Source organism: Eleutherodactylus coqui, chromosome 2, assembly GCF_035609145.1.
Source record: "Eleutherodactylus coqui strain aEleCoq1 chromosome 2, aEleCoq1.hap1, whole genome shotgun sequence".
NCBI lineage: Eukaryota > Metazoa > Chordata > Amphibia > Anura > Eleutherodactylidae > Eleutherodactylus > Eleutherodactylus coqui.
In genome coordinates, this window is record NC_089838.1 from 130,071,810 (window position 1) to 130,088,922 (window position 17,113).

Here is a 17,113-nt window from a genome sequence, read left to right on the forward strand (position 1 = left end):
TCCATTCTTCCAATCTTCAAAAATCTGATAGGACATATCTTATTAGGCGCTTAACTACTTCTTGCCAAATATTGGAAATCTGAGGCCCAACCATCTGTCAAGGATCTAATCCACTTGCTTTCATAACACAGCATATGCGAGAAAATACTAGCCCTTTAAATTAATACATTATTAAAATACCAAGAAATGTGAAACCCATGGATAACACAATTCCCTCCTTAAAGGGTCTTCTTTCATTTAATGTTATTATTTTGTTTCCCCGGTTTATTTTACTCCAATCATATATATGTGCGTGTATATATGTGTATATATGTGTATATATATATATATATATATATATATAAATAAAATATATGGCTACCTCGATTACTCCTAACAAACATGTCACTGTATTGAGATTATGGAGTATTATAAATGTTGACTCTATATGTCCATGCTTCAGCTATAATTCGACTCAGCAACGCTTGGTAAAATATTTGTATCTGTTGACATGCGCTTTGAAAAAATTTCTAATTAAAAAAAAAACAAAAAACTATTGAATTAAAAAAACTATAGCATGATGAACCTTTCAGCCGTGACTAGAGATGAGCGAGTATACTTGCTAAGGCACATTATTTGAGCGAGTAGTGCCTTAGCCGAGTATCTCCCCGCTCGTCTCTAAAGATTCGGGGGCCGGCAGGGGGCGGGGAGGAACGGAGGGGGAGATCTCTCCCCCCCCCCCCCGCAACTCACCTGTCACCTGCGCCGGTCCCCGAATTTTTAGAGACAAGCAGGGAGGTACTCTGCTAAGGCACTACTCGCTCGAGTAATGTGCCTTAGAGCGTATACTCACTCATCTCTAGCCGTGACCCTTCCAATATGCCTGGTGGAAACCAGATTGTTATAACATACTAAAGTCATGGCTGCCATTTATAAGATTAGCTCACAGACATTGGTGTCCGTTACTTACAATGCTTTCTCATCCTCAAGCTGGTTAACTAGTTCCGCTACTTTTAGCTCTAGTTGCGAGCTCTGCTGCTTCTGCTGCTGAAGATCTAGGACACATTGCTCCCGACTCGCTTTTACACTTGTTAGATCCATTTCCAGTTTCTGGAGGGAAATACAATGCACAAATCGTATGCTTTAGTGAAATTCTTTTATATAATTGATCAAATTATAATAGAATTAACTTCAAAGTAAAAATCATTGCATTCTAGATAATGATTGCCCATAACATATATTAATATGCTACAGTTAAAGCAGTGCTTCATTACAAATCTCAGGTCAAGTTGACAAATTTCATGCTTGAATTAAAAGGGTTTTCCAGGATTTTAATTTATGGAAGTATCCTTAGAAACCCTCACAGGCTGGCAGAACCAGTGGGAGAGGGGTCAATGGGGTTGGACCCCACTGATCAGACGGATGATATACCCTAAGGTTAGCCAATGTCACATCCCAAAAAACAACCCAAAAAACACCTTTAAAAGTTCTGTTCATACTTCTGTCAGGGATTCCTCGGCCTTTCCAGTATCTTTCATGGCAAGAATACACCAGTCTGCAATGCTATTCTGCCCATCAAAATACCAGTATACTGATAGAACCCACTAATGTCAAATTTGACCCCCATCACAGTTCCTTTAGATATGTTAGCCAATGAATTGTTAATGTCATTAATGTGAACAAAACCCAAGATAACAGCTGACCTTCACAGCAAGAGCCACTGTTTGTAGCACCAGTCTACTGTTACTAGAGGTTGAGAGTCCTTAATAATGTTCAATTACTGCATATGCAAAGCGGTTCTTACAAACACACCACTGGAGAAAAATATTTAAAACCATTAGGGAGAGATTTATCAACCATTTTAGGCGTAAAAAAGTTGCAAAACTTGGCGGAAGCTCAGCTTGTGAAAAAACTGACTTTTTAAGCAGTACGCCGCTCAACACAACTTTCGCAAAAACTGGGAGTGGCTTATAGGGAGAGGGTATAGCCACGCTGCCCCCAGCCTGACAAATTTATGTCTAAAACTTATACCAGAAACTGGTATAAATTAGATCAGAAATGTGCACCAACATTAAGCTGGCGTAAATTGTTTTGTAGCAACACGGAACAGCCGAGACGTGCCTAACACATGAAAAGCGTGCGTCTCTTCATGCACTAGGCACACTGTGCACCGGTGAGAAGATTAAGACCGGCATTGGAAGTGCCAGTATAAATTTTCCTCCATTCTCATTTCATAGTGAATTGGATAAGTCTCCAGAACAAGCAGAAATCATATGTAGGATCAGGTTTATTAAAAATCATAATGTCATATGTTTGGCATTAAATGTAAACAAAGAATGTGTAAAAGGGAAAACAAACTGTAAATTATTTATTTTTCAATTTTCTGAATGTTTTTTTTTTTTTTTTAACTTTACTGCCGGATAAAATGTAGACTTAAAAACACTAGTGAAAAAAAATAGTTATTAAATGAGAGTGGAGAGAAACGATTCTTCACATTTATCTGTAAATCAATGAAATAGGATTAGCTATGTGCTTAAATTAAAGGGATTAGTGGTTGCACTCACCTTAATTTGCCCCTCAAGTGCTTCTGCTTTTTGTTCCAGGTTGAGATGCTTCTCCTTGTACTCTTTAAGAGCTTGCTCCAGCTGGGCACAGTGGTCCTGCTTCTCTACTAACTTTGTCGTCACTTGCTCCACTTGAGTATTCACTTTATTTAATTCCTACTTAGAAAAGAAGCAACTCAATAGAAAAATACAATACAAAAGTACTCAATAATGGCAAGTACACACTCAAATATGTATACCCAATGATGGCAGAAGTCACACGTTCTAGCTCCCCGTTATGTGCTTAGTAAGACTGAAGCAATGTTTACCTGCTGCTTATCCTGCAGTGCATTTTGAGCGGTATCCAGATGATTTTGCAGGTCCACCCTCTGTGCAGTCTTCGCTGCTTCAGCGGATAACAGCAGCTCGGTCTTGGCTTTGATCTAAAAGTTAAGTGAAACAAATAGCCCACTTTTATAAAGCTGACCACCATTACAAATCATGCTAATTAAGGGAAGCAAAAGTCATATAAAAAGCCACGTATTCCAAGCTGTTAAATAGTTCCTTATTTGCCAATACTTACATTTATCTCTGAAATGTTGGGAAAACGAGTGACAAATTTTTCAGTAAAAAAATGCAAATTTTAGAGCATTAACAGGCACCAGCAAACTCTGCAATTTTAACATGTTTGAAGTCTCATTCGGGCTTCAGGGTCCCTTTACACGGGACGACTGTCGAGCACCTAAGTGCCCGACAGTCGTTCCAACTATTATTGCTCCCGTGCTTTCACCCAGGAGTGATAACCACTCACTAAGTGGAGATAGAGCGTAGCAGAGATCTCTTCCAGCCGCCCACCTCCATTCACAGTGAACAGGCAGTCATTCATGGATGATCGGCTGCCTGTTTACATGGCCCATTATCAGCAGGCTTTCATGCCTGTATAAACTGAATGACGATTTATCGTTTGTTGTTCAGTTGTTGGCAGTGATTATAGTGAAGGATTAGGCCGGCTACACACGGCGCCCCCCAGAGACCCCAATACTTACCTCCGGATCCGGAGTCTTCCGTCCTGCATGACGCTTCGGCGCGCATGCGCAATAGAGCGCGTGATGCGCCGGCCGCGTCACATGACACGCCCACTGCGTCATATGACGCGGCTGGCGGTGAAGCGGTTTCACGCCATGCGGAAGATAGCGTGACAGACGGCTTCCATTGACTGCAATGTAAGCCGTCCGCGCGTACACCAGCGGCAAATAGAGCATGCCGCGGGTGAGGACGGGTGATTTCACGGTGCGGAATTCCGCACCGTAAGCATTGTGCTATTCGGTTCAATAGAACCTAATAGCTGCGGGCAACGCGGCGGAAATCCGTCTGTGGGAAGGAGGCCTTAATAGTTTTGCACTATCCAGCAATTAACTGAACAACAATCATTCAGTGTGAAAAAGACTCCTGAAGTTCCATTTAAATGGGACAACAGTTGCCTAAACGACTGCAGGAGCGCTGCCATCACCGCTAACATCATTAGCGCTCGTGTGGAGTGTTTAGACAGGCACAGAACACAGCTGGATCGTGGGCTTGTCACTCAGCGCTTCACATAGATGGGTCTACAACGTGAATCTGTGCAGTAGTTTTTGATAAACATAACTTATCAGTAGCAGCAAAAGTACAGAGGACTACAGGAAGTAGTCCTGTGTCTGGCTGCTACTAATGGAATGCAGGTTTCTTCAAACTACTGCACATATCTACACAGCAGATATTTCACATTAATCAGACGATGACAGAATCTCTAACTCCACAGAACACAAGTTTACGTCCTGGCAGGCTAGTAGTTAACATAACAGGATGTAAACTTACGTCCTGTGGATGGCACAGGCTCAGAAGGGAGTCTACAACATCCCACAATGAAGGCCGGCTGTGACTGACAGCTGGCCTCCTGCTGCAATAACGGGGATCGGTAAGAACACAGGTCCCCGCTGTTAATCCCTTACATGCCGTGCTCATCTGTGATGTCATCAGCCCTCTGCTATGTAATTACTGCAATGCATTATCACAACGATTAGAGCTTTTCTAGTTTCAGTTTCCTACAGCGACATAAAAATGTAAACAAACAAAAACAAAACCACCACCCTTTCCCCTATATAAAAAAAAAATACCCCACGTATTTGGTATCATTGTATTTGTAACTACCTGTAAATAAATTGAACACTATTTATCATACATGGCAAAAAACAAACTAAAAAACAAAGGCATAACAAACAAAATAAGCATATAAGAAAATGCAATAAAAGTGATCTGGTTTGTTGCACAGCAAGCAGTCGTTTTATTGGTACTATTTAGGGGTAGGACTAATTTATTGTATAAGTTTTATTACTATCTTTTTTTTCCCTTTTAACGGCTGGGTGACCTCTTCCCCCTGGTGGGTGACCCCCTCCCGTGGGTGACCCCCCCCCCCCCCCCGACCCCCACCACACACACACACACACAAATTCCATCACTGTCTTTTTTTTACCTTTACGACATTCGCTGTGTGGTATAAATTACACAACTGTTTTCTGCGATCTAGGACACCTGACATAGTATGGAGCTACACGACAGACCAACAACATAACACAATAAAACGTGATCGGCCAGAGCTTCAGTTAGGTTTTTGACCAAAGAGGCCAGGTACAGCGTTGTGCAGTCCCATAGAGTTCAATGGAATGAGGAGGCCTACTGCTCCTACTTACCGTGAGGGGTGCCGTGACAAGGAAAGCTGGACGCAGGGGACCTCATGATTGATGGGGGTCCCAATACTCAGACAGTTATTACCTAACCCGTGGGTAGGTGATAAATGTTAAAGGGGTTGTGAGGGTTAGAGACATATGGTTGCTTTCTTCCAAAAACTGTGCCACTCCTGTCCATGGGTTCTGTATGGTATTGTAGCTGGGTCCCATTCACTCCGATAGAGCTAAGCTGCAACACCAGACACAACCCATGGACAGGTGTGGCACAGTTTCTGAAAGAGATCAGCCATGTTTCTCTTCCTGGACAACCCCTTTAATTCTGGGAATATCCCTTTAACCAAATACTACTCAGTCATATTGAGATTCTGCCTTGCAATATTGTGTAGAAACTGCTAATGAAATGCAAGAGCTAATGCATAATTAAAATAGTGATAAAATACCTCTTCAGAACACCACCGAAATATAGAAGGCCAAGACAGTACCTGCAGGTCCAGCTGCACCATTTTTTCCTTGCTTTCATTTAGTTGACTAGTTAGTTCCCCAATGGTGGTCTCCAGCGACAGAACACGGTCTTGAGATGCCCGAAGCTGCGATTTCTGTTCCTGAACTTGCTCATGCAAATCCTCTTGTGCTTGTTTGTGACTTTCCGATTGGTTCTTTAATTTTTCTGTTATTTGTGTTAACTATGACAAAAATAGTGCCAGGGGTAACTCAGAATTCTTATAGAAATTCACAAAATCCCAATATTTATCCCAACAACCCAGGCACCAGAGGAAGACATATGCACCTCAAGTAGGGTAGTGTCAGTACAGCTGTAAGTGATAATATCTACTGATACTAAACACCAGTATAAGGCCCCATTTACACGCAAAAACGATCGCTCGAAATTCGTCAGTAACTGAGTTTTGAGTTATCATTTTGCATTAGGTACTAATGGGTTAATCAGCCCATTAGAAGCCAACTAGCTTCATCTGCATGTATTTAGAGAACAGCAGGTGGTCTGTTCTCTAGTTCTGTTGCAGGCTGCTATCAGCGCTGCCCGCGGAGAACACAGCATGTCGTCCCTGTTATCAGGGTTGAAGGATTTTACGCTGACTTAAAGTCAGCGATGAACGAAGAGTGCACAGTAAGTGCACGATGGGCACGTATTTACAAGCAACAGCCATCACTCAAGAGCCGTCATTTGCACGAATTTGAGTGATAATCGTTGCATGTAAATGGGGCTTAAGAGGTTGCCAAAGCACTCTAGATTTTGTAAAAGGCATCAAGGTTTTTCAGTCTTTTCCCAATTGTGACCAGTCCCATCACTGTGTGCAGCTGAAGTAAAATAAAATTTTCATCTGCATCTAGCAAACATGCCACACGCCACCCAACATCTGCTAAAACAACTCGCCCCCTGACTGACAACACCTGCTATCACACTGCCCTGAGAAGAAGCTAGAGGGCACAACATGCTTGTTGGCCATATTGCTGTGTTTTCCCAGCAATGCCAGGGGCCACATACATTATCTGAGTCACACTAACAGCAGCTTCTGTTAGACCTCATGTCCACGGGCGAATTTGATTTGCGGAAGATCTGCAATTCAAGCCATCCATTGGCGTCCGCACCTCAATTAAAGCAAGCAGATTTGTTTTCCGGATTCTGCAAGCGGAAAACAAAATCATAGCATTCTCCATTTTAGGACGAGACGCAGACCTCACAATAAATGAGTTTCTTTTTTTCTTTTTTTTTAAACTAACAGAAAGAGAGGAAAAAAAAAAACTGTACTGCGCATGGGCGCCGGCTGGCACCGCCGCACACATCCGCAGTGCAGAAAAAAAGCCGACCCGGATAGGTACACAGGAGGAGTGGCGCGGTCGGCTGCCATCGCTGTGCGCAAGGAGGAGCGGCGCGGTCGGCTGCAATCACTGTGAGCAAGGAGGAGCGGCGCGGCTGGCTGCAATCACTGTGCGCAAGGAGGAGCGGCGCGGCTGGCTGCAATCACTGTGCGCAAGGAGGAGCAGCACGGCTGGCTGCAATCACTGTGCGCAAGGAGGAGCAGCACGGCTGGCTGCAATCACTGTGCGCAAGGAGGAGCAGCACGGCTGGCTGCAATCACTGTGCGCAAGGAGGAGCAGCACGGCTGGCTGCAATCACTGTGCGCAAGGAGGAGCAGCACGGCTGGCTGCAATCACTGTGCGCAAGGAGGAGAGGTGTGCCTGCCGTTACTGTGAGTATGGCTCCTGTTTGTGGAGTGGGAGCTTTAAATGTAATATACAGTAAGGGGGACACGCTGGCTGTGATAATTCCATTGTGGGTGGCATTATCATGTTGCAAAGGGGAATGCTCTGAGAGAAACTGTCATACTGCGAGGGGAGCACTTAGTATACGAAATTGGGGGGTGCCTCAGCTGCTTATGTAGATTACTGGGAGGAGAGATTTGGGATGTTATGTCTAGATTATACTGTGGAGGGGGAAGGAGCACCGATGTTTACCGTATTTTCCGGCGTATAAGACGACCCCCAACTTTTGTCTTATACGCCAGGAATACGCTGCAGAAAAAAAATAAAAAATAAAATCAATACTCATTGAATGGCTGTGATTGGCTAACGCAGTGCAGGCTTTGATTGGCTGACACTGTGCTGAGTTAGCGAATCAGAGCATTAGCTTTCTGGAGGCGGGCCATTCAAGCCCTGGATCCAGAAAGCAATTCTCTGTCGGCGTGGAGGAGGGAGCGACAGCCTGCAGCAGCGCTGCAGATCGCAGAGCGCCGCGGGAGGAGAGTATTGAATTTTTTTTCTACAGCTTATTCCCGGCGTATAAGACAACCCCCGACTTTGGACAAGATTTCCCAGGATTAAAAAGTCGTCTTATACGCCAGAAAATATGTTATATATAATTGATAGTACTGTAATTCCTAACAATTATATATGTACTAGCTGATATACCTGGCTTCGCTTGAGTTAATTTGATACGGGTGTTTACTAGAGATGAGCGAGCATACTCCCTAAGGACAAATACTCGATCGAGCATTGTCCTTTGAGTACCTGCCCGCTTGTGAGAAAAGATTCGGGTGCCGGCGGGGGTGAGCGGTGTGTTGGGGGAGTGAGCGGGAGAGAGGGAGATCTCCCTCCTCCCCCCGTTGTTCGCACAGAAAATTTTATGAAGTCGTTGTTAATTTAGAGTAACCGAGGAATAAATTATGTATACACATAGTGGAGAGTAAGATTCCCCTCAGGCTGCATGTACCGATGTCCCTCTGCAGAATGTGCCACCCCTCTCACGCTCCTCATTTAAGACCTAAAGAACGCTCACGCCACATTTCACGCTTGTGTGAAACCGGGAAGTTACATTACATAGTGGTGCACTTACTTTTGCAATTAGCATTGAATAATCGAGTTGTGACCTCTTTACTTTTCCCATTTAGGAACTAAAAAATGGTTGTGCTAAAATTCATGTTTGTACGACACCAGGAAGTTAGAGAATTAGATTAGGTACATTACACAGGGGCGCCAATACTTTTGCATATAGCATTGAATAATCAAGTTGTGACCTCTGTACTTTTCTATTTAGGACCTAAAGAATGGTCGCGCCAAATTCCATGTTTGTACGAAATCGGGAAGTTACATTATATAGGGGTGCCAATACTTTTGCACTTAGCATTGAATAATCGAGTTGTAACCCCTTTACTTTTCCTACTTAGGACCTAAAGAATGGTCGTGCCAATTTTCATGTTTGTACGACACTGGGACATTAGAGAATTAGTGGCCAGTCAGTCAGTCTTCACATAACCGCCTCATACCTGTTCCTGTAGAGTGTGGTTCTTCTCTTGTAGCTGGCTAAGGACAGCAGTTTCTCCTTCACCGGCCTGAATTTTGGCACATAAGTCTTCCCTCTCTTTCTCAAGTAAAGAAATATTTTTTTTGCTTTTTTCCAACAAGGCCTCGAGGTTCTGAATTTTTTGGTCTTTGTCGCCAATCTGCCGTAATACTTGCTCAAGGTCACTCTAAAACAATTAGATATCAGGTAAATGTACAGTGGAACATAAATTTACTTTTTGCCAATAAAACTGTAGAAATAAACACAAAAGTTTGCACAAAGCACAATCAGCAACAGTAAAGACAATCCAAACAGTGTTTTGAATGCAGCTTTTACCCTATTAAAGTGGATCAGTCAGCTGAATATGCTGCCTCTTGTGAAGGCAGGATATTCATATATACAGGTTCATGCAGCCAATAAAGCCACATAAAATATTGTATAGTTTAGGAAGATAAAATAATGCAGTGGACTTCTAGTTATGAGCCTGCTGTATACTTTAGAGGAGCTCTCCACCTATCAGTGGAGACCCATAATCAGAAGTCCACTCCATTATTTTATCACCCCATTAACCAAATGGCAAAAGTGTGTTGATTTTCTGTCTTAGCTAATAGGAGTATGGACCCATTTTAATTTAACCTGATATATGGCGTTTGGTCTTGGGCTTTAATCCTGCCCCATCATTAATAAATAGCGCAGGTTTAAAGCTCCTGTTACTGTAACTTAGCAGGAGCAGATCGGATGCTCAGCTGTCAGAAACAGGCAAAGATCCGGAGGAGAAGACAGAAGATGTATATAACCGCTTCTGTCTGCTCTTTTCTAGCCTACATAACACTCAATGAGTGCTATATCTATCAAATACACATACATATTAATTCACATTTAATTTTCAAAGAATTGCTAATAAAGTCATCATGACTGTTCATTTTTATGCATTTCTTGAGTAATCCACAAAGTGCTTTCCCACCCAAAATAAATAAGAGCTGGGGAGTGTGCGAGTGGCAGGTAAATTGGATTGAAAAGAGTGAAATTGGTTGTGTCACAGGCAGCTATTTTTTTCAGAATGCTACTGCTGTGGTGATCAGCTAATCAGCACCCCCTGCAGGATAAAAGTAGTATTACATGGTGGATGTTCAGATAATTGGCTGCCCATGCAACATGGATGGTTTGAGTCCAAGAGAACAGGAACTGCTCTCATAAATCTTCACTCCTAATTCTAGCTTGTGGGGTGGGTCTGATCAAGGCCAAAAACATGCATTATTGTAAAAGATTTAAATGCTATATTTGCAAAAGAAAAGTTTGTACACAATTAGCAGACTGGCCATAGCTCTATCTTGTGATTTACTATTGTACAGCCATTTTTATAGTGTAGGTGAAAATACACTTTAAAAAAAAAAGAGAAGGTTTACAAGTAGTGGAAATGCAGCGGAAAATTCTGCATCCACAGAGTCAACATTTGCACCAATGGTGATCGTTTAGAATTTCTAAGATCATTGCTCCCTATGGTTGTACCCGTTAACGCTTGCTGAATCTTTCGTATCTCGAATAGTATATCTAATATATGACCAGATGCGGCAGGCCTAGTGATGGAGCAGGTGCCTGATCAATGCTGCCTTGGTATTCCTGACCTTGATGCATCAAGAGAGGCGGTTTATTTGAGCCTCTCATATCTAGTCCTATATTGGACATAGTATCCGAGCAGCATATCCAAGGATACAGATCTATGGTTTGCACTCTCTCAAACACACACTGTGATCGCCAACAACCTCAGTTCGCTACCCACGTTTTTTGTTTTGTGATTTTTGTGTTAGGTGTGCCCTATTGTGCTATAGGTTTTTGAGCAAGTATCAATAGATATAATTTTAGAGTGAAGTCTAGACTGTGAAGGGCTTATCTTATGACTTACAGACTACTGCCCCTGTGAATACAATATATTTTCTAATGTTCAAATAACGATCCGTATTACCCAATAGAAAAGAACAGAAATACGGAGGGAAATGCACACAAAAAAAAAAAAAAAAAAAAAAGGCCGCACTGGCTTTTAATAATATGGTAATGTAGATACATTTAGCTCCATATTACGGTCCACAAGACACGGACCAAATATAGAGCTAAAATATGCTTGTCTGAAAGCTGCCCAAGAGTCTGCTCACATGCAGCCGATTTGCTGCAAATTTTATTGCAGATTTCTGTGCAGATCTGCAGTAGATTTCACCCCTTCAATTTGAATTCAATTGAAAGGGTAATATCTGCACGGAAATCTAAGAGAAAACCTGCACCAAATCAGCTACGTGTGATCACACCCTAAAGAATTAGAATGTGGACTTGTGATCTGGAAACAGGGAAACTAAAGTCTCTGTATTGTAGGAGTGCCCTTTCTAATAAAAGGGATTGAATTCGGAATTCCTCATGACGTCACGGAGGAAAGTGAAGTTTTTCTTGAACAATCAGCAAACCCCCCAACTGTAGTATACAAGCTGAGGTGTAGACACACACATACACGCTTTTGATTACGTCTACGTTTGTTAGTCCACATGTTATTTGCGTTGCAAGTAGCTTCACATACTGGCCTGGTGCAGATATATTTACCTGGGCTTCTCTAAGTTTAGATGTAGTGGTTTGCTGTAGAGTTTGCTGTTCTTGATGTTGCTGTCGAATCTTCTCCAGCTGATGCTGTAAATCGGCTGATGCAGAGGCCTTCTCCTTAAGCTGAGAACAAAAAGTTCACAAATTTTAGTTCTTCCTATGCAAATATTTTTGCCTTTCTAAGACAAAAACAACCTTAACTATTTGGAATGTTGCCATCTTAGAGAAAATTCCTTTTAATGTTAATTATATGTAATACTGTATAAAAAAGCAGAATTAGCCAAGGAGATACACAAAAAAAGACGTGTAAAATTTCACACCAAATCTGCAAGCTACCTGCGGGTGTTGATGCAGAACTGAAAACGGCTTCAATCTGCCTACAATTTTGCACCAGTATTAGAGATGAGCGAATATACTCGTTTCGAGTAATTACTCGATCGAGCACCGCGATTTTCGAGTACTTCCGTACTCGGGTGAAAAGATTCGGGGGGCGGCGTGGCGAAGCGGGGGGTAGCAGCGGGGAACAGGGGGGAGCCTTCTCTCTCTCCCTCTCCCCCCCCCCCACTCCCCGCTGCAACCCTCCACTCACCCACGGCGCCCCCCGAATCTTTTCGCCCGAGTACGGAAGTACTCGAAAATCGCGGCGCTCGGGCGGAAAAGGGGCGTGTCCGAGTAGGTTCGCTCATCTCTAATCAGTATTCATAGTCAGACATGCGGATGGAGGTGCAGAATTCCTTAGCTCCGAGCCTTACGATGCGTCCTGGCAGAATAATTCCGCCCGTCTAAAAACGCTCATTCACACCAACATTCAGGCCTTCCATTTTTTTGGAGCAGAAAGGCAAGATTAAACAGTTCTGTTTTTTCCCATGAATTTCAACAGGTTAAACAAACAAAAAAACAGGAAGCTTTCAGTTTCCTTGCGTTCGGTTAGGATTCCTTTTTAAGAAATGGAATAGCACTGCAGACTATGCAATTCGTTCTGTAAAAAAAGAGAAACCTAAAGAAAACTGATGCAAACAGAGCTTTACTTTATTCTTTTAAACATACAAGGAGAAAAATAGAAGCATTTAATTCCATTTTACTTTCGTCTCTTTCCTCCAAAAATGTAAGAGATGGAAAGCCCGAACAAAGGCTGAACGCTGGTGTGAACAAGGGCTCGGTCTACATGACTACTAGGGAGAAAAAAAAGAAGAGACACCCGATGAAAGTGTAGCCTTTGTTTACATTTATTGCATTTTCTAGTATTCTTTTTTTTTTTTTGTATGTAGCTTGTAGATTTTCATGTTCTTAAAGAGCGCTTTTACATACAGCGTCTATCACCTGCAAAACCAGAGCTGTGCTGAATGCAGCCGGCATCTGTACTCAGCAGTTCATGAGGAGTTGCGGTGCCAGCCACAATCAGCGTATCTTCACCAGCGCTTAGCGCCAGAGAAGCGCTGTCCTGTAATAGCACTCTATCGCTTTTTGACTGATTATTCTCTTTGGGAAGCAATTTACTAGACTACATTACACTTTTTCATAAGTTCACACAGTATCACAATACAAGGTGAACACTAGGGTTCATTCACTGTATAAAGAGGTGATTCAGAGACCTGTGTAAGTGTATGCTTACATATGGCGGAAATGTTGCAGAAGGTCCACGGAAACTTCTGCACCCAAAACAGTCAAAATCGGCCCCATCAGTGAGGATTTTGACTGGAAATCAGCTGCGCACCCACAGCTGATTTGAGAAGGCACAACACTCACGTCTGAAGTCTGGCAGTCAGAGCTTCCTTCACTCGGTACTCGGCCACCTGTACTGAGCGCAACGCTGCTGGACACTTCTGCATCACGTGATCAGCAGCGCTGCATTCACTAAAGGCCACCGAGTGACCGGGTTTAGCAAGTGCATTTGGCAGAAGACATTGGAGGCGAGTGCTACGTCTCCTGAAATAAGCTGCAGGTACAGATCAGATTTTGACTGCGTGTTGCTTGTGGAAATGCTGCAGAATTTGCCGCAGACATACTGCAACATTTCTGTCATGTGTAAACATACTCGAGAAGAGAAAACGTATTTTCTGCCCACAGCCACCAATCACGGTGGAGCTTTCATTTCATATTCTGCTCTTGAAGAATTAAAACTGTGCTGTGATAGGTTGCTATTGGCAACAATTTCCCAAAGGCCCATTTACACGGAGCAATGATCGTTCAAAGGACAGTTTGAGTGACCGCTTTGAGCGATCATTTTGCATAAACTATTAAGTAGCTACTCAGCTACTTAATAGCTTATTAGCGTGCAAATGAAGCCTTCAGCTGAATGCAGTTAATAGCCTGAGGGCTCTTATCTGCATTCAGCTCCTTTGTTCTCCGACGAGTTAAATAACTGAAACAATGCCATCAGTACTACCGACGGAGAACTCGGCGTACGTTCCTGATAAGACCACATGACGATTTTTAGGTTGGCCAGAATTTAACGATCAGCTAGTAGTGTACGATGCAACGATTATCGCTCAAACGATCGCCTTTTAGCGATTTTTGAGCGATCATTGCTCCATGTAAATGAGCCTTAAGAATACTAGTTTGCAAGGATATTTATATAAGCAATGTATAAATATCATGCCTGCAGTTGCTGAAATTATTTATATCAGCAGGTGGACTCATTTCTGAGCAAAAACACACATATTGCATTCATCTTTTACAGATTTATTGATAAATTAGTGTGTATTGTAATTAACGAGCAGTATTGTACCATCATTGGACTATGGTGAAAACATCCTCTGCAGTGATGAATCACGTTTCACTACCAAGCTGTCTGATACTAAATGAATCTGGATTTGGCCGTTGCTTGAAGAACTGCATAACGCCTACCATAAAACTAGGTGGAGAACGGATAACAGGAAGGGTTTTTTGCAGGAGGCCTAAAGCTTCCTTCACATGGGCTTCAAAATCGCGCGAGATTTGTGCGTTGTGAGACACACAAATATGAACTCCATTCTTCTGAATGGGGTCATACATGAGTGATCTTTTCCTGCATGGCACCGCGATGTGACGCAAGAAACAAAATCACAGCATGTTCTATCTTGCTGCATGATCTCGCATCGCAGCGCCCATTATTTTTAATGGAACCTGCGGCAGCAGCACACCATGTGCTAGGTACATGTGATACGATATCTCACATTGAAAATAATGGGAGAAACTCTGCGAACCTCAGCTCCGGCGGTGGATTGTTTCTTCCTCTGAAGTGATGCAAGGCTGTTTTGACATAAAACTGCCTCGCATCTTCGGAAAGTGCGATATGGCGAAGAAACCAAAAAAGAAAAAAAAAAATTTAATAAAAAATCTCCCCCTCCTGTGTATAACAATACTAAATACGTGCGCTCTGATTAACTTCTCACTGGGAGACCGAGGAACAATGGGCCCTATATTTCAATTTTGGCATTTCCTGTCATTAGCTGGTAATTCGGCTCGCTTTGACGGCTATGTTTATCACCTTTCATTGCTGGGACCTGATCATTACAAGTCCCTGTCACTTCATTAGGGTTGAACTGACAAAGTGGCGGCTCAATCTGTTTACTGGCAGAACACTAGAACAGGATTTATCAACATATGCAAATAGCATAACCTAATATGCTGATGGCAACATAAAGCAATTTACACCAGGTGAAGGGTTCAGACCTTCAGAGACGGGCAGTAGCTAGAAATATAAGTGCAGAGCAAACATTCAGACCTGCTCCTCAGCACGCGAAAGCTTCAGCTGCAAATCTGCCACCTGCTGTTCCTTATCCATCAGCTTCTCAGCGGACAGCTGTCTCTGCTCTTTGAGCCTTCCATGCGCTTCCCCTAGCTGGCGCTCCGTCTCCAGTAATTTGCTGTGGAGCTAAAGAGACAGGAGATAAAAGTTGACTGCCAGGTACTTTCCATTAATCAGTCTCACATGCAACCTGTTTTCGACTTAAAAGAAAAAAAACAACAACAACTCCGTGACATTTAAAGAACACAGCAGAAAAAAACAAAACTTTGCAGTCCTTCTTGACTGCACATTTATTAACCATCTAAGCAAAAGCTTACAGGCAACAGCAAAATTACTTGACAGTTTATACATATTAAGGTACCTTTACATTGGGCGATTATTGACTAAATCATGGAAACAGAAAGGGCACTAAGCAAAAATTGCTCACTTGTTGGAGTTACTTGGTTTTTAGCTCCCATGAAACCCAAGCGACTATTAGCCTATATAAACAGGCCGTCGTTAAACTATGTACAGCTGCCTGTTTGCAGTGAACGGAGGCGGGTGGCTGGAAGAGAGCTCAGCCGCGCTCCGCCGCCATTCACTGAAAGATTATCACTCCTGTGTGAAAGCTCCGGACTGATAGTTGGGGGTACGGCTGGCGGGTGCTTATGCACCCAAAAGTCGTGACATGTAAAGGTCAACAATAGAGATGAGCGAGCGTACTCGGATAAGCACTACTCGCTCGAGTAATTGGCTTTATCCGAGTATCGCTGTGCTCGGGTCTAAAGATTCGGGTGCCGGCACGGAGCAGGGAGCTGCAGGGGAGAGCGGGGAGGAACGGAGGGAAGATCTTTCTCTCCTTCTCCCCCGCCCGCTCTCCCCTGCTCCCCGCTGCGACTCACCTGTCAGCCGCAGCGGCACCCGAATCTTTAGACCCGAGCACAGCGATACTCGGATAAAGCCAATTACTCGAGCGAGTAGTGCTTATCCGAGTACGCTCGCTCATCTCTAGTCAACAATGTAGCATGTGGACCGATGCTTCTTACTGATTTTTAGACAGATGTGCGGCCAAGGAAGCATTATTTTGCCTGCATAAAAGGTCATCAGCTGACATAGGAGTGAAACTTTTTTGCCAGCTGATAGCAGACATGTTTACACGGGCTGACAATCGGTGAGAATAATTTTCTACCGCGTTTCCCCGAAAATAATACCCTGTCATATTAATTTTTGCCCCCAAAGATACACTAAGTCTTATTTTACTTACCTAGCAGGCTCTGTCCATGTCCTCTGACTGCTCTCCAGAGCTCCGCCGCACGTCCTGCAGTCCCCGTTTTCCCACAGATGTTCACTTCCTGGTTACGGGATTCATAAATCCCGCCTCCAGGAAGCAATAGCTCTGATTGGTTGTCGAGTGCTGCTCAGCCAAGCAATGCAGCGCAGGACATGCGGTGTAGCTCCGGAGGGCAGCGGGAGGACGCAAACCGAGCCTGCTAGGTAATGGATTTTTTTATGCAATGCAGCTAGGTTTTATTTTCTGGGTAGAGTCTATATTTTAAAATCAGGGTAGGGCTTATTTTCAAGGGAAACACAGTCATAGCTAAACATTGTTTTATTTTACTGAAACATCCATTATATGTTAGCTATGGGTTATCTGGGTACTTGCACAAGATCATATTATAGCAGATATACAAAATGTGGAAGAGTCAGAAATGTGATCGCTTTATCTGCTTCCGTTTCTATACTTTGTGTTGGTGCAGACACTTGAACGGCTGATTAG

The 17,113-nt window shown here is 43.2% G+C and overlaps 1 protein-coding gene across 4 annotated transcripts in view; it reads right to left on the bottom strand.

Annotated features, from left to right (window-relative positions):
* Positions 1-17,113, bottom strand: part of EEA1 (early endosome antigen 1) — a 168,726-nt gene that overhangs the window by 14,598 nt on the left and 137,015 nt on the right. For all 4 annotated transcript variants that reach the window (XM_066591518.1, XM_066591519.1, XM_066591517.1 and 1 more), the window contains 7 exons: positions 15,334-15,483; positions 11,631-11,750; positions 9,028-9,231; positions 5,728-5,928; positions 2,852-2,965; positions 2,544-2,699; positions 950-1,089 (listed from right to left, as the gene is read on the bottom strand). In XM_066591518.1, the coding sequence (XP_066447615.1) occupies positions 950-1,089; positions 2,544-2,699; positions 2,852-2,965; positions 5,728-5,928; positions 9,028-9,231; positions 11,631-11,750; positions 15,334-15,483 (1,085 nt within the window). The remainder of the gene's footprint in view (positions 1-949; positions 1,090-2,543; positions 2,700-2,851; positions 2,966-5,727; positions 5,929-9,027; positions 9,232-11,630; positions 11,751-15,333; positions 15,484-17,113) is intronic.